Source organism: Pseudophryne corroboree, chromosome 5, assembly GCF_028390025.1.
Source record: "Pseudophryne corroboree isolate aPseCor3 chromosome 5, aPseCor3.hap2, whole genome shotgun sequence".
Taxonomy (NCBI): domain Eukaryota; kingdom Metazoa; phylum Chordata; class Amphibia; order Anura; family Myobatrachidae; genus Pseudophryne; species Pseudophryne corroboree.
In genome coordinates, this window is record NC_086448.1 from 425,578,731 (window position 1) to 425,603,499 (window position 24,769).

A 24,769-nucleotide genomic window follows, 5' to 3' on the forward strand; every position below is an offset into this window, starting at 1 on the left:
CATAGTTACTTGGTTCAGTATTGTTGCTTCAGCCGTTGTTGAATTGTTCCAAGTTGGTTAGCTTGGCTTTCCTTTTTGTTATGTGTGAGCTGGTGTGAATCTCACCACTACCTGTGTATTTCCTTCTTTCAAAGTCTCCTCGGGCACAGTTTCTAGACTGAGTCTAGTAGGAGGGGTATAGAGGGAGGGGTCAGCCCACACTATGAAACTCTTAGAGTGCCAGTGGCTCCCAACGGACCCGTCTATACCCCATGGTACTAAATTGGACCCCAGCATCCTCTACGGACTACGAGAAAAGGATTTACCAGTAGGTAATTAAAATACTATTTTATTTAACCAGAATAATGGAACTTTTTTCATGTTTATTAATTTTCCTTTTTTTGCATTCTGCAGATGTCCTATGAGAGCTGCGATTTTCTGTTAAGCTTTATCGGCCTGTACCATGAGGAGGAGTGTCTGTGGCTGACGTCCTCACCCGACTACAGCAACAAACAGAAGAGGGAGGCTGCTTATAACCCGCATGGTGGAGTACTCAAAGCCCACCTACTTTGCTGCCTCGGTGGCCTGGGTCCGGAAGAAAATTGGCAATCTACGGACAGTTTTTGTCAAAGAAAACCGCAAGGTGGAGGAGTCCAAGAGGTTAGGGGCCGGTGCAGACAAGGTGTATGTGCCGCAGCAGTGGTACTACAAAGAACTGCAGTTCCTCCTGGAGAAAAGGTCAGCTAAGGAGTCCCTAGTGGTGATGGCAGAGTCCGAGGAGGGAAGTCTGGACGTGGAAGAGGCCGAAGGGGTAAGTTACTTTTTATATTGTTAATTACTCAATATATTCTTCCTGCTATGCCACAGCTCCTTCCCATTTGTAGAAGGCATTATATTTTTCCCGGACCTCTTTTGCCCTTGCAGTGCCACGTAAGGTTACTGCATGCAGTCCCACCGAGGAAATCAGCACTGTCGCCACTGGCTGGTTGGGGTCTTCCGGTCATGCTGGGAGCAAAGGCATTTGCCTCGTGGCCTTGCGTCAGAGCATGTTGTGTAGTATACAGCATGTTGTTACTACACAGTCAATTTTGCCAAGACCCAGTTGAGGGGTTTGTGGAAGATCCTGAACCGGTTGCTGAGAATGCTAAATGCATTCTCAACAACCCGACGGGCACTAGAAAGGCGGTAGTTAAAAATGCGCCTATTGTAGTTCTGGACTCTTTGCGGGTAGGGCTTCATTATGTGTTTGTGCAGTGCGAAGGCCTCATCCGCCACGAACACAAATCCCAGGCCATTCTTTGTTTGCTCCACAGGTGGCAGATGAATGGAGTTGGTGGTGAGCCTATCATTGAAGCGCATATTTTTCAAGGATCCACCATCTGAGCAACAACCATTTTTCCCAACATCCAGGAAAATAAATTCATAGTTTGCATTAACCACCGCCGGGAGAATAATGCTAAAGTAGCCTTTATAATTGAAGTAGTCCGACCCGCTGTTGGTGGGTTTGGTGATGCGCACATGTTTCCCGTCGATCGCACCACCACAGTTTGGGAAATTCCACCGCCTGTCAAAGTCCTCTGCAATAACTTGCCATTCTTCCATGCTTGTAGGGAGCTGTAAAATATATAAATATATATATATATATATATTTAATATTCACTAAGTGTTTTTTTTACCCTACAGACACAAGACCTACAGACTCCTGAAGAAGACCTCAGCCGTACCCCTGCCCTCAACACCTCACCAGAGGAACCAAACTCTGTACAGCGACAGGGTGCCAGGAGTAAGCCACGGAAAACCAAATTTGTTGAAGACCCCCTACTATTGGAGGCCCGTTCACAGCTACTCCAGAAACCAGATGAATTTCATGACTTTGCGTCATATGTGATCAAAACCATGCGTAAGGTTTCCGCGCAGCAGCAAGTAGAGTGCCAGTGCCTGGTGTCACAGGTTTTGTACCAAACACTCTCAGGACAAGTGACACCAGAGTGGAATGTTCATGGGCCAGAACCTCAAGCACCTGCTCCTCATCTCCCATAGACTTTCAGTTCACCACCCAACTACCCTTCCTCCAGTACCCATCCTTCTCCGCATCATAGCTACCATTCCGGGTTATCCGCAACCGCAGACCCCATCCAACTACCCTTCCTCCACATTCCATGCTACTCAAGCCCCTCATCATCAAACCAGCCAACCTTCCCGTTATCGTCAACCCCCACCCCCATCCACCCACCCTTTCCCCCCCCCACTATCCAATCTCCTCCTCAAACCAGCTACCCTTCCCAAGCCAGCCACACATCCATCGTCCCCTCCACAATTTTGACCTCCTTGATGTCACAGAGGGCACAAGAGGAGGAGATTGAGGTTCCCCGGAACCAACAACCTGCCCCTAGCAGCATGTGTGTATTGTGCACCTTAAAGCGGTACCACTCTTAACCGTGGTTTTCATGATGCAGCACATGTGCATCATTACATTTATGAAATTTAAAAAAAAATTGCTATATATAGCGATATGGTGCATTCTGATACGGCGTTCAGTGGCATCCCTACTAGGGGCACAATGCACACATGCAACTTGGTGCAGGTTGATGGTACCGGGGATCCATCTTCCTACCCCAAGTTGCATGTGTGCATTGTGCCCCTGGCTGCGGTGCCACTCAGTGGCGTAGTATCATAATGGACCACATTTGTCACTATATAAGTATATATAGCTTTTTTTTTTTTTTTTTTTTTTCATAAATGTAATGATGCACATGTGCTGCATTTTAAAAATTTATACTGTTTGCTAACGTTTAGCCATGTTGGCCACATATTTAATAAAATTATGTCTTGAAATTAAAAGCACATATTTTTTCAACCAATTTCAGTTTGCAAAATGAAACATTTTGTTACACGACAAGCAGTGTGGTGTAATTTTCTTACCTTACAGTACTTGTACTGAAGCACTTTGATAATAGCCTTGTAGGTTTCAGGTATGATGTGTCCCAAAGCCTGCGCAGAGATACGGGTCCCAAACTTCAGGTCCTCAAACGACATTCCAGTAGCAAAGAACCGCAGGGTAGCCACGAGCCTCTCCTCAGCAGGGATAGGAACCCGCCATTTGGTATCCCGCTTCTGTATGAGGGGGGGGTCACCAGACGCAGCAACTCCTGGAAGGTGCCATCATTCGTGCGCAGGAAGTTGCGGTAGTCATCCGCTTAAGCAGCCTCTCCTTGGTCCAGCAAGATCTCTCCCTCCGTCTTTGATGGGCCCTCTCCCTGTCTCCCCTCATCTTCAGCACAGAGTAGCAAATGAGAGCCTGATAATGAGCAGAATCCATCTCTATACACACACACACACACACACACACACCAGTATAGAAATAACGAGTTTTATGGTAAGAACTTACCGTTGTTAAAACTCTTTCTGCGAGGTACACTGGGCTCCACAAGGATGGACAATGGGGTTTAGAGTAGGATCTTGATCCGAGGCATCAACAGGCTCAAAGCTTTGACTGATCCCAGAATGCACAGCGCCGCCTCCTCTATAACCCCGCCTCCCTGCACAGGAGCTCAGCTTTTAGTTAACCAGCCCAATGCAGTAGCAGGAAAAGAGACCACAACGGTTAGTAGCCACATACACCACACTCTGACGACAGGAGAAGTGTCAGCGGCTAATGCCATACCAACCCAAAGAAGCTAAGTGCGTCAGGGTGGGCGCCTTGTGGAGCCCAGTGTACCTCGCAGAAAGAGTTTTAACGGTAAGTTCTTACCATAAAACTCGTTTTCTGCTGCGGGGTTCACTGGGCTCCACAAAGATGGACAATGGGGATGTCCTAAAGCAATTCCTTATGGGAGGGGACACACTGTAGCGGGCACAAGAACCCGGCGTCCAAAGGAAGCATCCTGGGAAGCAGCAGTATCAAAGGCATAGAACCTTATGAACGTGTTCCCGGAGGACCACGTAGCCGCCTTGCACAATTGTTCAAGGGTTGCACCACGTTGGGCCGCCCAAGAAGGTCCAACAGACCGAGTAGAATGGGCCGTAATTTGAGCAGGAGCTGACAGACCAGCTTTCACATAAGCATGTGCAATCACCATTCTTATCCACCTGGCCAGGGTCTGCTTGCGAGCAGGCCAGCCACGTTTGTGAAATCCAAACAAAACACAGAGAGAATCAGATTTTCGAATAGAAGCAGTTCTCTTCACATAGATACGGAGAGCCCGTACCACATCCAAAGACCGCTCTTTGGGAGACAAATCAGGAGAGACAAAGGCCGGAACCACAATCTCCTGATTTAAGGTGGAACGAGCACACCACCTTCGGTAAATAACCGGGACAAGTCCTAAGTACCGCCCGGTCACGGTGAAAAATCAGATATGGGGAACTACAGGAAAGGGCCCCCAAATCCGACACTCTTCTAGCAGAGGCAATAGCCAGCAAGAACACCACCTTAAGGTAAAGCCACTTAAGATCAGCTGAACCAAGGGGTTCAAACGGAGGCTCCTGCAACGCCTCCAAAACAACAGACGAGTCCCAAGGAGCCACAGGCGGGACATAGGGAGGTTGGATACGCAACACACCCTGAGTGAAAGTATGAACATCAGGTAAAGTCGCAATTTTTCTCTGAAACCACACCGACAAGGCAGAAATATGAACCTTGAGGGAGGCCAGACGCTGGCCTAAATCCAGGCCCTGTTGCAGAAAAGCCAAAAGTTTGGCTGTACTAAACTTGGAAGCGTCATAATTGTTAGATGTGCACCAAACAAAGTAGGAATGCCAGACCCTATGGTAAATCCGGGCAGAAGCCGGTTTCCGGGCCCGCAACATAGTTTTAATGACCTCTTCAGAAAAACCCTTCGCCCTCAAGACGGAAGCTTCAAGAGCCACGCCGTCAAAGACAGTCGGGATAGGTAGACGCAGGGGCCCTGAATGAGGAGGTCTGGGCGTTGTGGAAGTAGAATTGGACGCTCTGATGATGGGCCCTGCAGGTCTGAGAACCAGTGCCGTCTGGGCCACGCTGGAGCTATGAGAAGCAGATTTCCTTTTTCTTGCTTGAACTTCCGAATCACCCTGGGCAGAAGTGACACCGGAGGGAACACGTACGGCAGCCGAATCCTCCACGGCACCGCCAGCGCATCCACGAATGCTGCTTGAGGATCCCTTGTCCTTACTCGGAAGACCGGAACCTCGTGATTGTGTTGAGACGCCATCAGATCTACATCTGGAAGACTCCACTTTTCCACTAGGAGTTGAAACACTTCTGGATGGAGGCTCCACTCGCCGGCATGCACGTCCTGACGACTGAGAGTGTCCGCTTCCCAATTCAGGACTCCCGGAATGAATATTGCCGGTATGGCCAGTAGATGGCGTTCTGCCCAATGTAGAATCCGTGAGACTTCCTTCATTGCCAAACAGCTTCGAGTGCCGCCTTGATGATTTATGTAAGCCACTGTGGTGGCATTGCATTGAAGACCACCCGCAATTCCAGAATATTGATCGAGAGGAGAGATTCCTCCTTGGTCCACCGACCCTGAAGGGAGTGTTGCTCCAGCACCGCGCCCCAACCTCTTAGACTGGCATCTGTCGTTAACAGAACCCAGTTGGATATCCAGAAGGGATGGCCCCTGCACAGTTGTTGGTCCTGTAGACACCAGATCAGCGACAGACGGACCTCCGGAGTCAATTAGATCATTTGAGACCTAATCCGGTGAGGCAGGCCATCCCACTTGGCTAGAATCAGCCTCTGGAGGGGGCTAGAGTGGAATTAAGCATACTCCACCATGTTGAATGCTGACACTGAGGCCCAGCACCTGCATAGCCGAATGTATCGACACTTGCGGACGAGAAAGGAAGCAACAAATTCTGTCCTGAAGCTTCAGGACCTTCTCCTGACACAGGAACAACCTCTGGTTGTGAGTGTCCAATAGCGCTCCCAGATGCACCTTGCTCTGAGCAGGGATCAGGGAGGATTTCTTCCAGTTGATGAGCCATCCGTGGGCTTGTAGAAACCGGACCGTCGTATCCAGATGACGTAGGAGAAGTTCTGGGGAATTTGCCAGGATTAACAAGTCGTACAGATACGGCAGTATCCTGACCCCTTGACGGCGGAGTACCACCGCCATGACTTTAGTGAAGATTTTCGGAGCCGTTGTTAAACCAAAAGGTAACGCCCGAAACTGGTAATGGAGGTTGCCAATAGCAAACCTCAGGTATTGCTGATGTGATGCTGCTATAGGAATATGCAGGTAAGCATCTTGTATGTCCAGGGAGACCATGTAGTCCCCAGGTTCCAAGGCTAGAACTATAGAGCGAAGGGTTTCCATACTGAACTTGGAAACCTTCACAAACCTGTTCAATGCCTTGAGGTTGAGAATGGGCCGGGAGGACCCATTCGGTTTCGGGACTAGAAACAGCGGAGAATAGTACCCCCGGCCCCTCTGAGCAAGAGGCACCTGTACTACGACTCCTGTATCCAGGAGGGTCTGTACCACCGAATGCAGTGTGTTTGCCTTTGTCTGGTCCAATGGGACGTCTGTCTGGCAAAAGCGATGAAGGGGTCAGTTTTTGAAGGCTATGGCGTAACCTCGAGTGACGACTTCCCGTACCCAGGCATCTGAAGTGGTTTTCAACCATTCCTGGGTATACCCTAGAAGCCGGCCCCCCACCCTGGGATCCCCCAAGGGGAGGCCCGCCCCGTCATGCGACAGGCTTATCGGCCTTGGATGCTGACTGACGGGCCGCCCAGGCTCTTTTTGGCTTCGGCTTACCAGGTTTGGAAGTGCGGGCCTGCTTGTTGTACGCCTGACCTTTTGCTTTACCTGAAGGGCGAAAGGACGTACCTTTAGCCTTCGACATAGAAGGAGCAGTATTTGGCAGACAGGCAGTTTTGGCAGTAGCCAAGTCAGCCACTATCTTATTTAAGTCCTCCCCAAACAGAATATCTCCCTTGAAAGGGAGTACCTCCAGGGTTTTTCTAGAGTCCAGATCCACAGACCAGGATCTCAGCCACAATATCCAGCGAGCCAGGACTAACGTAGTAGAGGCCTTGGCTGCTAGGATACCGGCATCAGAAGCCGCCTCTTTAATATAGCGAGAAGCTGTGACAAGCATTGTCTGGCATGGTCAGAGGAGATTTCAGCTTCTAACTACAAGGCCCATGCTTCAATAGCCTCTGCAGCCCATGTAGCTGCAATAGTGGGCTTTTGTGCAGCACCCGTGAGGGTGTAAATCGCTTTAAGACAACCCTCCACACGTTTATCCGTAGGCTCTTTTAGAGACGTGACGGTAGTGACAGGCAGAGCTGAGGAAACCACCATCCTGGCCGCATGTGAGTCCACTGGAGGAGGCGTTTCCAAATTCTTAGACAGCTCTGGCGCGAGGGGATAGCGAGCCAGCATCTTCTTTTGAGGCACAAACCTCGTACCCGGGTTGTCCCAGGGTTCCTGACGTATATCCACTAGGTGGTCAGAGTGAGGTAAAACTTGTTTAACCACCTTCTGACGCTTGAACCTATCTGGTTTCTTAGGAGGGACGGATGGCTCGGGATCATCCGTAATCTGTAGAATTAACTTAATAGCCTCCAAAAGGTCAGGAACATCCACATGTGAACTACCCTCCCCATCAGCCGTATCTGAGTCAGAACCTGTGGGGCCAGTGTAAGTGCCGTCTTCATCAGACGAGGTGTCAGTGACAGCAGTGGATTGTGAGGAGACAAGCGCTCGCTAAGAGGACCCCTTGGACTTAGGCAAGTGATCGTCAGACTTTTTAGTAGTCAGGGACTGGTTCAACTTCTTCAATTGAGCAGATAAATCGTCCGCCCACGGCGGGTTGGCTGCAGGGACCACATACGGTTGCACCGACATTGGCGGTCCCGTAGGGGGTGTTAGTTTATGAACTAGCGTATGCAGAAGTGTGGAAAAAGTGGCTCATGGTGGGTCATTATGTGCCTCCGTTGCCACAGTCCCACTGGGGGGGCAAGGAGCCCCCAGAACCAGAGCCCACAGCTGCTATATTCCCCTCATAGGGATCTGTGGCTTCAGCAATACTGGCTGTGTGTTCAGCTCCAGAACCGTTACCCTCAGAAGCAGACATGATATAACTTGCAGTATCAGGTAACACAGTACAATTTAGCAAAGAAAATTTGGAGTGTCATGCAATGCGCAATTAAGGCAGCTAATCATACAGTATACCACCAGAGGCTTTTCCCACCTCTAATACAGAATGCAAATAAAAGAGATACGTGGAATACCGCTCGACCAGCGCCTCACTCAACGTCAGTAGAGTTTTAATCACACCCGGCTCTCAGATCCAAAACATCCTTCGGACGTAGTATACAGGAACATGATCTCAGTATTGGTCATAGGAGGTTTTACCGGAAAGAGAGATAATGGGCAACCATAGTGTGATACTGTTTAAAAATGTAATACATCACACAAACAATTAAAATTGAATCATAAAATACACAAACCACACAATGATGGTACAGACATTCACTATTAGGGCTGACACCCTGGGCAACAGTGATAAAAATGGCTGATTACCGGCTAGAAGTAAGAACTGGCTCACGTCAGTTCTAAAAGCATGAATGACACGGAGTAAATCACCAGGCTGCAGCAAGGGATTCCCCAGTCCCAGGACTTCTTCACACACCGGCTCAGTTCACAATCGTCGCTCCCATTCAGGTAGTCAGTCCAAAAGAGCACCTACGCGTTACGACCCTCCTCGGGTCTTTCTCAAGGTCCGCTCAAATGTGGATGTCTTACACATGCTGTCCTTCTCCTTAAATCCCTACTCCCTTATTCCTATTGGTCCCAGCGCAGCTGATCCTTATACATGATTTCTCTATTAGTCCATGGACATGTACGCTAGGACCACCCCTAACTACCACAGGAGTTTCCTAGCAACCCCAATCACACTGCCCGTCTCGAGTGTGACGCTCTCCCGCTTCCGCTGTATTTGCGGTCACGTGGTATCACGTGACGTCACTTGATCCTTCCCCCTAGACGTTCCGATCACGTGATCTCTCGAGCTGTCAGCGGCCGCATCGTGACGTATCTGGCAACATCCCGCACTCCTCCTCTCGGGGACTCCGCTCACGTGATTCTCACCAGGGGGACAGCCGTGGTTATGGTCAACATTTAAATCAACAAGACGGGTTTCCCGTTAGTGATCATGCACATTCCGTCTTCCTCACGGCTTCTGTGTTCATCGGGCAAAATACTGTTTGTATGTCTGCTGTTATACTTCTCATCTGGCTGATAGCACAATGATATTTCAGCGAAAAGATTAGATTTAAAGCGGGAGGTTGCATCATAGATGAATATTTTATAGTCCTTTCCGACTGGATAAATCCTATTTTTCACAATATTCCTAATAAATCGAGGATAGACAAAGATTCATTAGGATAAATACATGAGTCACATCTGAATCAATAAAATAAAAAATAATAATAAATCGTCTACAAGAACCATTTCACCTCGAAATCCAGATTGAGGCCCTTTGGTTGAAGGGTCCCCAATTCGTAAATGGCTTTCATCTCTGCCTTAGCCAATTGATTTATCGGATCCCGCCTCCTCCAATGACCTCTTACCCATTGGATGCCCACAAACCGTCTAATGGCGGCTGTGGAGCACCCATGATGTTTTTTAAAGTGGTCTGAGAGAGCATGAGTCTCAAGACCTTTCTTTATATTCCTTAAATGCTCTCCCAGACGCACCTTAAGGGCTCTCGAGGTTCTTCCCACGTAAAACAGGCCACAGTCGCACTCTATCACATAAACAACATTTTTTGTATTACATGTTATAAAGTCTTTGATAACGTATTTTTTCCCATTTATCGTGACCTCCTCTGTTTTACTCTGGTTCTCCATTTTTATTCCCCTACATGCTATACAGTTCATATACCGGTGAAACCCTTTTGATCTTATCCCCATTGATATAGTTGGGGGAAAAGCACTCTGTACTAAATTGTTTTTTAAGTTGGGGGCCTTCCTGTAGATGCATTTCGGTCTAGCTGGGAGGCATTGTCCAATAATGGGGTCTTTTTGTAAAACTCCCCAATGCTTGGTGATGATCTTTTCAATGGTTTTATATTGGCCACAGAAGGTGGTCACAAAAGCCCAATCGAAATTCTCCTGTCTCCCACCCTTATCCGCCCCTCTTTTTCTCTCAAGAAGTTGCTTCCTGTCAATCCTATCTACATCTACCACTGCTCTTTTTACTGCATTTTCTTTGTAGCCACATGCAACAAATTGGTTCTGCATTTTTATAGCCTGTTCCTGATAAACATCTTTCTTTGTACAATTCCTTTTCACCCTCTTTAATTGGCCCGCTGGAATAGTCTGGAGCCAATTGGGGTGATGGCAACTCGTAGCTTCGATGTAACTCAGGGAGTCAGTGGGCTTAGTGTATATTTTGGTTTGTATGGCGCCCTCTTCTATATATATATGGTGATATCCAGGAAGTTGATAAGTTCTCTACTGCTCGTAAAGCTACATTCGATATTTAGAGAGTTATCATTTAAATACATGATAAATTCTTGTAGAGAATCATTATCTCCCCTCCATAGAAAGAGGACGTCATCTATATATCGGGACCACGAGACCAGGCTCGCCCCGAACTGATGGTCATTCCAAATATGTTCTGACTCCATCTGAATCCATCTTAAAAGAATGTTCATATTCCCTTATGGCTCTTATAATAGGGGACAGGAAAGAGGAATTAAACTAGAAGGGGAAATTAGAGTGCTTAGGGACTTAACTATACCCTTCTTGGATACACAAGAATATAAGAACTTGGAGAAAAAGATAGAAAGTAGTATCAGTAAAAATGAAAAGATCATAGTAGACCGAAAGGTCAAGAAATTCAAGAGGGATGAAATGTTAAGTAAAGAAGTTGCGGAGGAGGAGGTCCAAAAAGGAGAGTATATTAACTCTAAATACGATCTGGAACCTGTAAATAGAGACATCAAGAGACAAACACAGGTAAAAAATTGGACCCCTCAGCAGCAAAAATTGAGGACTGTTACCACTAAAAAGTACAAACCGCCTTTTAGGCGAAATAGAGAAAGATCACCCCAGCATAGGGACCCCGATAATAGACATCCCACATTATAAAAAAAGATGGGAATCTAGACCTAGAAGGGAATATAACGACAATATTAGGGGGAGAGACCCTCGCCCTTATTGGAAAGGGAAAGGTTGGGAAGATAACCCTAGATTTGGAGGGGGGACCCCCAGACAAGATATGTGGCAGTCTAATAGATTTCATAAGCTGAGAGACGAGGATGACATCCCACAGACTCCTTTTTTAGGGTGGGACAGAGACAGGAATCGATTCAGATAAGTAATTCCAGAAAAAGGGGCAAAAGGGGAGGAGGCAATAAGAAGAAATCCAGACAAGACTCCCGTAGGAAAAAATATAGAAAAGAAAAAAGAAAACAACAAAAGGAAAAGAAAACTAAGGGGGACAATAATGCTGAACCAGAAAAGGGGAAAGTTAAAATTTTCAATTTGAGTTCCCATCTACTCACAAAAGAGGAAATTTCAGTCCTAGAGAAAGGACTTAAGTACGCCCCCTCAAACACCATTAACAAATTCTCTACTTTTGTTGATCTACAGAAGTACATCAGGAAGTTAACCATTAAAAAGTTCTTTCTAAGCAAAGAGACGGATACGAATTTAGTAGAGGAACAAAGATCACTGACCCCCTTTAGACCTAAATCTGTATTTTACCCCTCGCATATTAAGGGAAATTTTCTGGAAACTTTTTTTTTACACTGGTACATGATGATTTGAAAGAAATTGATACCAGTAGAGGGAAGTCTAATCTCACTTATAAAGAGAGACAGGCACTCAAAAACCTAAAAGAGCTTCCAGACTTGACTATCAAACCCGCCGATAAGGGCGGGGGGGTAGTCATTATGGATAAGGTGAAATATGAGGCCGAAGTTTTACGTCAGCTCGATGATAGGACTACCTACCGCAAACTTAGGTCAGATCCTACGACGAACATCATGGAAAAATTAAGAGGGCTAGTGGAGAAGTTTTCAGCTCGAGAGGTTTTAAGTGAGAAAGAACAGAAGTTCCTCATCAACCCCGATCCAGTCATCCCGGTGCTATATGTGCTCCCCAAGGTCCATAAAGATCTTAATAATCCACCGGGGAGACCTATAGTATCCGGGATAGACTCAATAACGGCGGGGTTATCTGAGTTCATTGATTATTACCTCCAGCCCCTGGTATCGTTTAATAAATCCCACTTAAGGGATACCACTGATGCTTTGAAGGTGCTGGAAAGTATCACATGGCAAGAAGATTTTATCATGGTGACGGCCGATGTGCGGTCTTTATACACCATTATAGACCATCAAGAGGGAATAAAAGCTGTAAAAAGTTTTTTACAAAAAAGTGATCTGGATAAGGGTCTCCAAGAATTCATTTTGGAGGGAGTAGCATTCATTTTGCAGAATAATTATTTTGCATTCGGGGATGATTTCTATCTACAAAAGATCGGGACCGCGATGGGTACCAGGTTCGCCCCGAGCTATGCCAATATGTTCATGGGTAGGTGGGAGTCAGAACATATTTGGAATGACCATCAGTTCGGGGCGAGCCTGGTCTCGTGGTCCCGATATATAGATGACGTCCTCTTTCTATGGAGGGGAGATAATGATTCTCTACAAGAATTTATCATGTATTTAAATGATAACTCTCTAAATATCGAATTTAGCTTTACGAGCAGTAGAGAACTTATCAACTTCCTGGATATCACCATATATATATAGAAGAGGGCGCCATACAAACCAAAATATACACTAAGCCCACTGACTCCCTGAGTTACATCGAAGCTACGAGTTGCCATCACCCCAATTGGCTCCAGACTATTCCAGCGGGCCAATTAAAGAGGGTGAAAAGGAATTGTACAAAGAAAGATGTTTATCAGGAACAGGCTATAAAAATGCAGAACCAATTTGTTGCATGTGGCTACAAAGAAAATGCAGTAAAAAGAGCAGTGGTAGATGTAGATAAGATTGACAGGAAGCAACTTCTTGAGAGAAAAAGAGGGGCGGATAAGGGTGGGAGACAGGAGAATTTCGATTGGGCTTTTGTGACCACCTTCTGTGGCCAATATAAAACCATTGAAAAGATCATCACCAAGCATTGGGGAGTTTTACAAAAAGACCCCATTATTGGACAATGCCTCCCAGCTAGACCGAAATGCATCTACAGGAAGGCCCCCAACTTAAAAAACAATTTAGTACAGAGTGCTTTTCCCCCAACTATATCAATGGGGATAAGATCAAAAGGGTTTCACCGGTGTATGAACTGTATAGCATGTAGGGGAATAAAAATGGAGAACCAGAGTAAAACAGAGGAGGTCACGATAAATGGGAAAAAATACGTTATCAAAGACTTTATAACATGTAATACAAAAAATGTTGTTTATGTGATAGAGTGCGACTGTGGCCTGTTTTACGTGGGAAGAACCTCGAGAGCCCTTAAGGTGCGTCTGGGAGAGCATTTAAGGAATATAAAGAAAGGTCTTGAGACTCATGCTCTCTCAGACCACTTTAAAAAACATCATGGGTGCTCCACAGCCGCCATTAGACGGTTTGTGGGCATCCAATGGGTAAGAGGTCATTGGAGGAGGCGGGATCCGATAAATCAATTGGCTAAGGCAGAGATGAAAGCCATTTACGAATTGGGGACCCTTCAACCAAAGGGCCTCAATCTGGATTTCGAGGTGAAATGGTTCTTGTAGACGATTTATTATTATTTTTTATTTTATTGATTCAGATGTGACTCATGTATTTATCCTAATGAATCTTTGTCTATCCTCGATTTATTAGGAATATTGTGAAAAATAGGATTTATCCAGTCGGAAAGGACTATAAAATATTCATCTATGATGCAACCTCCCGCTTTAAATCTAATCTTTTCGCTGAAATATCATTGTGCTATCAGCCAGATGAGAAGTATAACAGCAGACATACAAACAGTATTTTGCCCGATGAACACAGAAGCCGTGAGGATGACGGAATGTGCATGATCACTAACGGGAAACCCGTCTTGTTGATTTAAATGTTGACCATAACCACGGCTGTCCCCCTGGTGAGAATCACGTGAGCGGAGTCCCCGAGAGGAGGAGTGCGGGACGTTGCCAGATACGTCACGATGCGGCCGCTGACAGCTCGAGAGATCACGTGATCGGAACGTCTAGGGGGAAGGATCAAGTGACGTCACGTGATACCACGTGACCGCAAATACAGCGGAAGCGGGAGAGCGTCACACTCGAGACGGGCAGTGTGATTGGGGTTGCTAGGAAACTCCTGTGGTAGTTAGGGGTGGTCCTAGCGTACATGTCCATGGACTAATAGAGAAATCATGTATAAGGATCAGCTGCGCTGGGACCAATAGGAATAAGGGAGTAGGGATTTAAGGAGAAGGACAGCATGTGTAAGACATCCACATTTGAGCGGACCTTGAGAAAGACCCGAGGAGGGTCGTAACGCGTAGGTGCTCTTTTGGACTGACTACCTGAATGGGAGCGACGATTGTGAACTGAGCCGGTGTGTGAAGAAGTCCTGGGACTGGGGAATCCCTTGCTGCAGCCTGGTGATTTACTCCGTGTCATTCATGCTTTTAGAACTGACGTGAGCCAGTTCTTACTTCTAGCCGGTAATCAGCCATTTTTATCACTGTTGCCCAGGGTGTCAGCCCTAATAGTGAATGTCTGTACCATCATTGTGTGGTTTGTGTATTTTATGATTCAATTTTAATTGTTTGTGTGATGTATTACATTTTTAAACAGTATCACACTATGGTTGCCCATTATCTCTCTTTCCGGTAAAACCTCCTATGACCAATACTGAGATCATGTTCCTGTATACTACGTCCGAAGGATGTTTTGGATCTGAGAGCCGGGTGTGATTAAAACTCTGACGTTGAGTGAGGCGCTGGTCGAGCGGTATTCCACGTATCTCTTTTATTAACACAGTACAATTGGCAGCAGCACAATACCTCTTACCCAAACCCCTACGCAGTGTAGTCATCACAAGCAGAGATAAGGGAGCGATATGGTGACTAAATCACAGAGAAAAATACGTAATAAAGTATATTATTTGTGAAAATCCTATATCAATATAAAACCTGACGCACCAAGCCCCCTCAGGTTATAGAATATGGGGATAGCAGGTTGAGTGAAAGACACGAAAAGGACACCACCTAGCTATCTAATGCACACACAGATAGTCACAGTTTGTACAATGCAGAGGTTATTACTAACAATAATACTGCACTGGACTAGCTTATATATAAAGCTATATAGTCAATAGATATAACACTACACAGTAAGAACTGGATGTATATCACAGGGTAATTGTACTAGAAAACCCTGACTAAATGCACTCTTTCTTAACTAGCACTGTCTAAAAAGGCAGGTAGAATACTTAAGTGTCATGTAAAGTCAGAGCACTGACAACCAGGCGGCTTTACACAGGTGGATTTGCCCAAGCAGTCCCAGGAACAATGAAGCTGAGGGATATTGGCGCCCAGACACTGACAGGAAGGGAGGGAGAGACAGATATGCAGCTCCAGGGCGGGAACATTTGCGGGAAATGGCGCCCTAGGGGAGGGGCTTCAGGTCTAAGCCTTATCCCCCTGCTGGCAAAACCACGGGGTACTGTGGGCTCTTAGTAAACTGGTTTAGAGAGAGAACCTGACCTGCGCCCATGCCCTGGTGATCTAGTGGATCGCCTGTATTACCACAGTGTCCACCACCAGCGCACATGGCCCGCCTCCCACTGACCGCGCCGGATCGCGATAAAGACCGGGTCCCACAAGCGGGACCCACTTACCACCTCCCGAAGCGCGGCCACGCGATCCCTTAGAGCCCCCGTCATGTGTGCCTAACGTGAAGAAAACCGGAGCCTCCTGCTGTAGTTACCCGACAACCAGGGCTCGGGAGTGTACAGCGCCGCTGGGGAGAGCTGGGGCTGCAGCAGTGAATGTCTTCTGACATCTACACACTGCTGCTGCCCTTGAAGTCTTCACTTTTTCTTCATAAAAAAGCTCTTCTTAGGGCTGCCTGGAGCAGCCCCTCTGTTAAGTGCCAGCTTACTGCAGCACCAACTACAAAACAGCTCCTGTGCAGGGAGGCGGGGTTATAGAGGTGGCGGCGCTGTGCATTCTGGGAACAGTCAAAGCTTTGAGCCTGTCGGTGCCTCGGATCAAGATCCTACTCTACACCCCACTGTCCATCCTTGTGGAGCCCAGTGTACCCCGCAGCACAAAGAAACACTTTGTCATGCAAGCAGAACAAAGCAGTGCACGGTAGCTAGCAATGTGGAATGAGCAGCAGGTATAAACCAAACTTCTCTAGTCACAGAGCAAACAGAAGTGCACAGAGTAAAATGGCTGCTTGTTTATATATCCCCCAGATAGGCCAGCCCTCTATTTACATTTTTAGAAATCTTAAAGATAAATGTGGTGTGCTTTGGTCAGCATGCGATGCGCTAGCATTCGATCATCCGATACCACCCGATTTGTGGTCGTAAGGGGCATGTGATAAATCGCAGGATTGTATACGCATCGAATGCACAAAAAATGCACTTTCGATGCGATTTATCTCAAGGTAAGCTTCAAGGGAATTTGGGCCTGATATCGCGTTGAATGCAATCGCAGAAGTGAATGGGCACCATTAGGTTTATTTATGTGCTGAGAGACCAGATTTGCCTCTGTTTGTCCACATACTGTATTTTATGATTGGCAGCCACCAGCACTGGGTTTGCCTATTATTGACCATAAATTATTTCAATTGGTCCTGGTCCACCAACCCAGGGCACACAGTTTGAGAACCACTGTTTTAGAGGAAACATTACTGTTACAGTGTGGAAGTTGTTTTTATATCATTGTCTTAGAGATTACAGAACTCCAAATCAGAGAATTTAACAGTTACCTCAGCTGACATTTAGGCCACGTAAAGAGGAGGCATAGTAACTGGGAAGAGACGACGTAGAAGAAAGATAATGGGGGGGGGGGAAACAAACCAGCAAGTGAACAAAATTGCAAGCACTACAAATAAACTTGAGAGAACCTGGATGAGTTGCACAATAAGCTTGATCCAAATGCACACTACATGTTTAAGTAAGTATGACCTTCACATATACTATCACAGTAATTAATTAAACTCTTCTAGGCCAATTTATAATAAACCAAAAGACCTATGTCCAGTGATATTTTTTACATTTAGCACTATCCAAGATAAGATCACTGCTTACAATAATACTGTAGGCTGGGAGAGCCTATTTAAAAAGTGTTAAATTGGTGCTTACACCACAGAGGTGTTTTGTTAGGACTATGTAATACTAATACTATGTAACACTTTGTTACTGTGCAGCTGATGCCAGGTACATTAGTAGACCGCTCACCACCACCTCCTCTTCTACACTGGCTAGCTTGTGAGTATGGGCAATTAATGAATAAGGGGTCCTCGCTCATTCAAGCTCGTATGTGAACACAGGTAACATGGTGGATGTGCAGTGCAAATATAATAAGTTGTGTGCCAGATGGTGACATCTATATTCTACATATGTTCACTTTATTAAATGACTCCTCCACACTTGGATGCTAAATTAAAAAGAAAAAATATTTACATATCCTTCTCTACTCCTGTACAGTGTCACGATTCAAAGGGATTTTTCACTGTGTGAGTGTGAGAAGTTGCCTGAAATAACGTTAGGACCATTTCCAGTAATACTTGTAGTGTAACTACCAGAGGTGGATTTAGACCTTATGGTCCACCAGCAAGATACCTGTTTAGGGCCCCCTCGCTGAATCAATCCATAGCGCTATATTTTCATTCCTGGCTTATGCCCATTACATTATTTGTTGTTTTTCCTCCTTATATTTATTACAGTATATTACTTTCCTCCATCACTGATTGCACCATGTCACCTCACCTCTAATTTCCATTATTACACCACTCAGTTACTGCATTTTAGATTAGTGCTCCACTCACTGAATGTACAGATGTGTCCACGTACATCTAGCCTCCCTGCATGTTAAACAGTCCTCCTATCCATGCCTTGACGTAGCGTGACTCTGTTGCACCGAGCGTCTTTTCAAGTGACTTCTCCCATTAAATTGCATCTTATTCACATATAATTTTATCAGTAAAGCTACTTGTGCGTACTATTCACAAAATGTTGCATACCCGGCGCCCCCCGTCTAGTACCTGCAGCCACACAAATTTTTATTTTCTTTCAATATTTCTAAAGGAGGGGGGCTATTCACACATCCCTGCATTGACCATGCCCCCTCCAATTACCTGGACCCGGCACAGCTGTCTGCGCCCCCTTGTCTGGAATAGAGTGGCAGGTCTTGGCAGTTTATTTACCAGGCTTGAACTAGGTTGTCACTGTAGTCCAGAATCTGGGAGCCCTCAGATGATAGCAGAACTGGATGAAGACCGAACACCGGATTGGATGGTAGCTATGTATTATCAGAAACTTAACCAGTGAAGCAGGAATTTGCTGGAATTACCTGTGCAGCCAGGGATAGGGTTTGCACAGGTGTGGAGCTGGATCAGGTAAAAGGAATAGGCTGGGAATACCCGTACAGCCTGAGGAATTGTTTGTACATGTGTGGAGCAGGAGCAGGAATCTGCAGAATTCAGGAATAAAATTGCACTATTAGAATAATAGAATAAGGGATCTATTTACTAAGCCCTGGATGGGGATAAAGTACCAACCAATCGTCTCCTAACTGTCGTTTTTCTAACACAGCCTGTGACATGGTAGTTATGAGCTGATTGGCTTGTACTTTATCTCCATCCACTTTCTCTTGTCAAGGCTTAGTAAATAGACCCCTAAGTGTAGCAGGAGCACAGCCTTAGTACCTCACTCAGTTATGACTGAGCTAGATATTGTACTGGTAATGACTGGGAACCAGAGGCTAGAATACATAACCCTGAATGAGCCAGAATTGGCTGAGCAGTATCAGGTGATAAAGGATGGCTCAGACTGGCTAGTGATTGGCTGGATTGTGGTCAGGTGATCTGAACAGTAGTACTCGGAGTCTGTCTGCTGTAAATTACGGCCTAGTAGGGGGGAAACAATGAAGCCTGCATTCCCTGGTGGTGATAGTGGATGCATGTACTATGCCCAGAGCGTGAGTCGGCAGGTTACAGGAGCAGTAAGTGACAAAGCAGCAGGGGTTACAAACCAGGGTTGTGACAAATATATACATCTTGCTAGTGCCTGTCTTTCCAAATATATTCCTTTTATTTCTCTAACGTCCTAGTGGTTGCTGGGGACTCCGTGAGGACCATGAGGAATAGACGGGCTCCGCAGGAGACATGGGCACTTTAAGAAAGAATTTAGATTCTGGTGTGCTCTGGCTCCTCCCTCTATGTCCCTCCTCCAGACCTCAGTTTGAATCTGTGCCCGGACGAGCTGGGTGCTGTTTAGTGAGCTCTCCTGAGCTTGCTATAAGAAAGTATTTTGTTAGGTTTTTTTATTTTCAGGGAGCTCTGCTGGCAACAGACTCCCTGCATCGTGGGACTGAGGGGAGAGAAGCAGCCCTACTCTCTGCAGATTGGTCCTGCTTCTTAGGCTACTGGACACCATTAGCTCCAGAGGGATCGTACACAGGATCTCACCCTCGTCGTCCGATCCCGGAGCCGCGCCGCCGCCCCCCTCGCAGAGCCGGAAGACAGAAGCCGGGTGAAAGAAGCAAGAAGACTTTGAAATCGGCGGCAGAAGACTCCAGTCTTCACTGAGGTAGCGCACAGCACTGCAGCTGTGCGCCATTGCTCCCACACTACACCCATATACTCCGGTCACTGTAAGGGTGCAGGGCGCTGGGGGGGGGGGGGGGCGGCGCGGCGCCCTGGGCAGCAATTAGAGACCTCTTTGGCAAAAGTTTGTATATATACAGTTGGGCACTGTATATATGTATGAGCCCCCGCCAAAAATTGTACATGAAAGCGGGACAGAAGCCTGCCGTCGAGGGGGCGGGGCTTCTTCCTCAGCACTCACCAGCGCCATGTTTTTTCTCCACAGCACCGCTGAGAGGAAGCTCCCCAGCCTCTCCCCTGCAGTTACACGGTAGAAGAGGGTAAAAAGAGAGGGGGGGCACATAATTAGGCGCAAAAATCAATATAAACAGCAGCTACTGGGTTAACATTAAGTTACTGTGTTATTCCTGGGTTAATAGTGCTGGGGTGTGTGCTGGCATACTCTCTGTCTCTCCAAAGGGCCTTATGGGGGATTTGTCTTCATATGAGCATTCCCTGAGTGTGTGGTGTGTCGGTACGTGTGTGTCGACATGTCTGAGGTAAAAGGCTCCCCTAAGGAGGAGATGGAGCAAATATGTGAGAGGGTGTCTCCGTCGACAACGCCGACACCTGTTTGGATATGTGTAATTAAGTGCTAAGGTGAATTTATTGCACAAAAGATTAGAGAACAGACAGGGAATCTACCCATGTCTGCCCCTATGTCGCAGAGACCTTCAGAGTCTCTCAATGATCACTATCTAAAATAATAGACACTGATATCGACACAGAGTTTGACTCCAGTGTCGACTACGATAATGCAAAGTTACAGCCAAAATGGCAGAAAAGTATTCAATATATGATTATTGTAATAAAAGATGATTTGCATATCACTGATGACTCATCTGTCCCTGACACAAGGGTACACATGTTTAAGGGGAAGAAAGCTGAGGTAAATTTCCCTCCTCTCATGATGAAAAAGAGCGGGAATCTCCAGACAAGAGACTGCAGTTTCCCACAAATAATTCTCAGGGAGTATCCTTTCCCCACTAGGGCCAGGATACGATGGGAATCTTCCCCTAGGGTGTCACGTTTGCCCAAAAGGTAGCCCTGACGTAACAGCTATTCTCAGGGATCCTGCAGATAGCGTGCACATTCTGGTACACTACTCAGACCGGCGATTGTGCCGGCATGGGTTTATAGCGCTGTGGCAGCGTGGACAAGTACCTTATCAGCAGAGATTGAGACCCTAGTATGTATGTATGTATATATGGAATATTGTAATGCCCGGCACTCCCAATATGCTGTGATAAAGCCGGGTGCCCTCCGCAGTAAATGATCCACAAAACAAAAAAAGAGAATGACAGCGGCACTCCGTTGAAATAAATCAGAAAAACGTATATTTCAAATTCAGAAAAACATCACAGTGGTTCTCTTTGTGACCACTGTGATGTTTTTCTGAATTTGAAATACACGTTTTTCTGATTTATTTCAACGGAGTGCCGCTGTCTTTCTCTTTTTTTGTTTTATATATATATATATATATATATATATATATGTATATATATGTGTATATATATATATATATATATATATATATATATATATATGTATATATAGATATATATTAAAGATGCTGTCTTAAGAAATATATATATATATAAAACATGCCCAAAGAGACATGAGTCTGCTGGGTCCTAGAGTCAAAGCTATGTCGATTTCTGCTTGACGTGTCCTGTAGAATATGCAATGGACATATGATGCCGACTTAAGAGGCATATGGAAGGCTGAGGATTGTGTGGAGAAGGGTTCTCTGACCTGGTCTCCACAGCTATAGCTGGTAATTCTGATATTTTGCCTTATATTCCTGCACAGCCTAGGAAAGCACGACATTATCAAATGCAGCCTTTCGAACAAAGAAACAAGAAAGTCTGAGGTGCGTCCTTTCTTGCCAGAGGCGGGGGCAGAGGAAAGAAGCTGCACAACACAGCTAGTTCCCAGGAACAGAAGTCCTCCCCGGCCTCTACAAAATCCACCGCATGTCGCTGGGGCTCCACAGGCGGAGCTAGGCCCGGTGGGGGCACGCCTTCGTAAGTTCAGCCACAAATGGGTTCACTCCCTGTTAGATCCCTGGGCAATAGATATTGTGTCTCAGGGATACAAGCTGGACTTTGAGAAGATGCCCCCTCACCGACGGCCCTGCCGGCTTTCCCCCACGAGAGGGAAACAGTGTTAACTGCAATTCACAAATTGTATCTTCAACAGGTGGTGGTCAAGGTTCCCCTCCTTCATCAAGGAGGGGGGTATTATTCGACCATGTTGTAGTCCCGAAACCAGACGGTTCGGTCAGACCCATATTGAATTTAAAATCCCTGAACATATACCTGAAAAGGTTCAAGTTCAAGATGGAATCGCTAAGAGCGGTCATTGCAATCCTGGAAGGGGGAGATTTTATGGCGACTCTGGACATAAAGGATACATACCTTCATGTCCCCATTTATCCACCTCATCAGGCGTACCTCAGAATTGCGGTACGGGATTGTCATTACCAATTTCAGACGTTGCCGTTTGGTCTCTCCACGGCCCCGAGAATATTCACCAAGGTAATTTCGGAAATGATGGTGCTTCTGCGGAAGCAAGGTGTCACTATTATCACGTACTTGGACGATCTCCTCATAAAAGCGAGATCAAGAGAGCAGTTGCTGGACAGCGTATCACTTTCTCTGGAAGTGTAACGGCAACACGGCTGGATTCTATATATTCCAAAGTCGCAGTTGGTTCCTACAGCTCATCTGCCTCTCATAGGCATGATCCTAGACACAGACCAGAAAAGGGTTTATCTCCCGATAGAGAGAGCTCAGGAGCTCATGACACTGGTCAGGAATCTATTAAAACCAAAACAGGTGTCAGTGCATCACTGCACTCGAGTCCTGGGAAGGATGGTTGCATCATACGAGGCCATTCCCTTCGGCAGGTTCCATGCGAGGACCTTCCAATGGGACTTACTGGACAAGTGGTCCGGATCACATCTTCAGATGCATCGGTTAATCACCCTATCCCCCAGGGCCAGGGTGTCTCTCCTGTGGTGGCTGCAGAGTGCTCACCTTCTCGAAGGTCGCAGATTCTGCATTCAGGACTGGGTCCTGGTGACCACGGATGCAAGCCTCCGAGGGTGGGGGGCAGTCACACAGGGAAGAAATTTCCAAGGGCTGTGGTCAAGTCAGGAGACTTGCCTTCACATCAACATCCTGGAACTAAGGGCTTCGCGACCAACCGGTTCTGATTCAGTCAGACAACATCACCGCAGTGGCTCATGTAAACTGCCAAGGCAGCAAAAGGAGCAGGGTGGCGATGGTAGAAGCCACCAGAATTCTTTGCTGGGCGGAGAATCACGTAAGCGCACTGTCAGCAGTGTTCATTCCGGGAGTGGACAACTGGGAAGCAGACTTCCTCAGCAGGCACGACCTCCACCCGGGAGAGTGGGCACTTCATCAAGAAGTCTTCATGCAGATTGCAAGTCGGTGGGAACTGCCACAGGTGGACATGATGGCATCCCACCTCAACAAAAAGCTACAGAGGTATTGCGCCAGGTCAAGAGATTCTCAGGCGATAGTGGTAGACGCACTGGTGACACCGTGGAGGTTCCAGTTGGTTTATGTGTTTCCTCCTATTCCTCTCTTATTCAAGGTGCTGAGAATCATAAGGAAAAGAGGAGTGAGAACAATATTCATTGTTCCGGATGGGCCAAGAAGGACTTGGTATCCAGAGCTGCAAGAAATGCTCACAGAGGACCCAGGGCCTCTGCCTCTAGGGCAGGATCTGTTGCAGCAGGGACCTTGTATGTTCCAACACTTACCGCAGCTGCGTTTGACGGCATGGCGGTTGGACGCCGGATCCTAGTAGAAAAAAGGGATTCCGGATGAGGTTATTCCTACGCTGATAAAGGCTAGGAAGGACGTGACGGCTAAACATTATCACCGTATACGGCGAAAATATGTTGCTGGGTGTGAGGCCAGGAATGCCTCTACAGAGGAATTCCAGCTGGGCCGTTTCCTTCACTTCCTACAGTCGGGAGTGACTTTGGGCCTAGAATTGGGGTCCATTAAGGTCCAGATTTCGGCCCTATCCATTTTCTTTCATACAAAAACTAGCTTCTCTACCTGAAGTTCAGACGTTTGTAAAGGGAGTGCTGCATATTCAGTCCCTTTTTTGTGCCACCAGTGGCACCTTGGGATCTTAACGTGGTGTTGAGTTTCCTGAAATCTCACTGGTTTGAGCCGCTTAAGACCATGGAGTTAAAATATCTCACGTGGAAAGTGGTCAAGAATTGGCGGCTTTGTCATATTATAAAAGCCCCTATCTGGTTTTCCATATGGACAGGGCAGAATAACGGACTCGTCCGCAATTTCTGCCAAAGGTGGTGTCATCTTTTCATTTGAACCAACCTATTGTGGTGCCTGCGGCTACTCGTGACTTGGAGGATTCCAAGTTACTAGATGTAGTCAGGGCTTTGAAGATTATGTAGCCAGAACGGCTGGAGTCAGGAAATCTGACTCGCTGTTTATCCTGTATGCATCCAACCAGCTGGGTGCTCCTGCTTCAAAGCAAACTATTGCTCGCTGGATCTGTAACACGATTCAGCAGGCTCATTCTGCGGCTGGCTTGCCGCCTCCAAAATTGGTAAAAGCCCATTCCACAAGGAAGGTGGGCTCTTCTCGGGCGGCTGCCCGAGGGGTCTTGGCATTACAGCTTTGCCGAGCAGCTACTTGGTCGGGTTCAAACACTTTTGCAAAGTTCTACAAGTCTGATACCCTGGCTGAGGAGGACCTTGTGTTTACTCATTCGGTGCTGCAGAGTCATCCGCACTCTCCCGCCCGTTTGGGAGCTTTGGTATAATCCCCATGGTCCTTACGGAGTCCCCAGCATCCACTAGGACGTTAGAGAAAATAAGATTTTACTCACCGGTAAATCTATTTCTCGTAGTCCGTAGTGGATGGTGGGCGCCCGTCCCAAGTGCGGACTACTTCTTCAATACT

General features: G+C 46.7%; 2 protein-coding genes across 3 annotated transcripts in view; both read left to right on the top strand.

Moving 5' to 3' along the window:
* The window catches only part of ADAMTS16 (ADAM metallopeptidase with thrombospondin type 1 motif 16), a 922,431-nt gene that overhangs the window by 423,275 nt on the left and 474,387 nt on the right, over nt 1-24,769 (top strand). The window lies entirely within an intron of this gene.
* LOC134927827 (uncharacterized) lies at nt 397-2,532 on the top strand. The gene is made up of 2 exons (XM_063922813.1): nt 397-790; nt 1,663-2,532. Exons 1-2 carry the CDS (start codon nt 521-523, stop codon nt 2,017-2,019), a joined length of 627 nt encoding a protein of 208 aa, XP_063778883.1. The 5' UTR covers nt 397-520; the 3' UTR covers nt 2,020-2,532.

Coding starts and splice junctions, on each gene's coding strand:
- LOC134927827 (XM_063922813.1), top strand. CDS start 521: ATGGTGGAGTACTCAAAGCCCACCTACTTTGCTGCCTCGGTGGCCTGG. Junction 791..1,662: donor ACGTGGAAGAGGCCGAAGGG/GTAAGTTACTTT, acceptor TTTACCCTACAG/ACACAAGACCTACAGACTCC.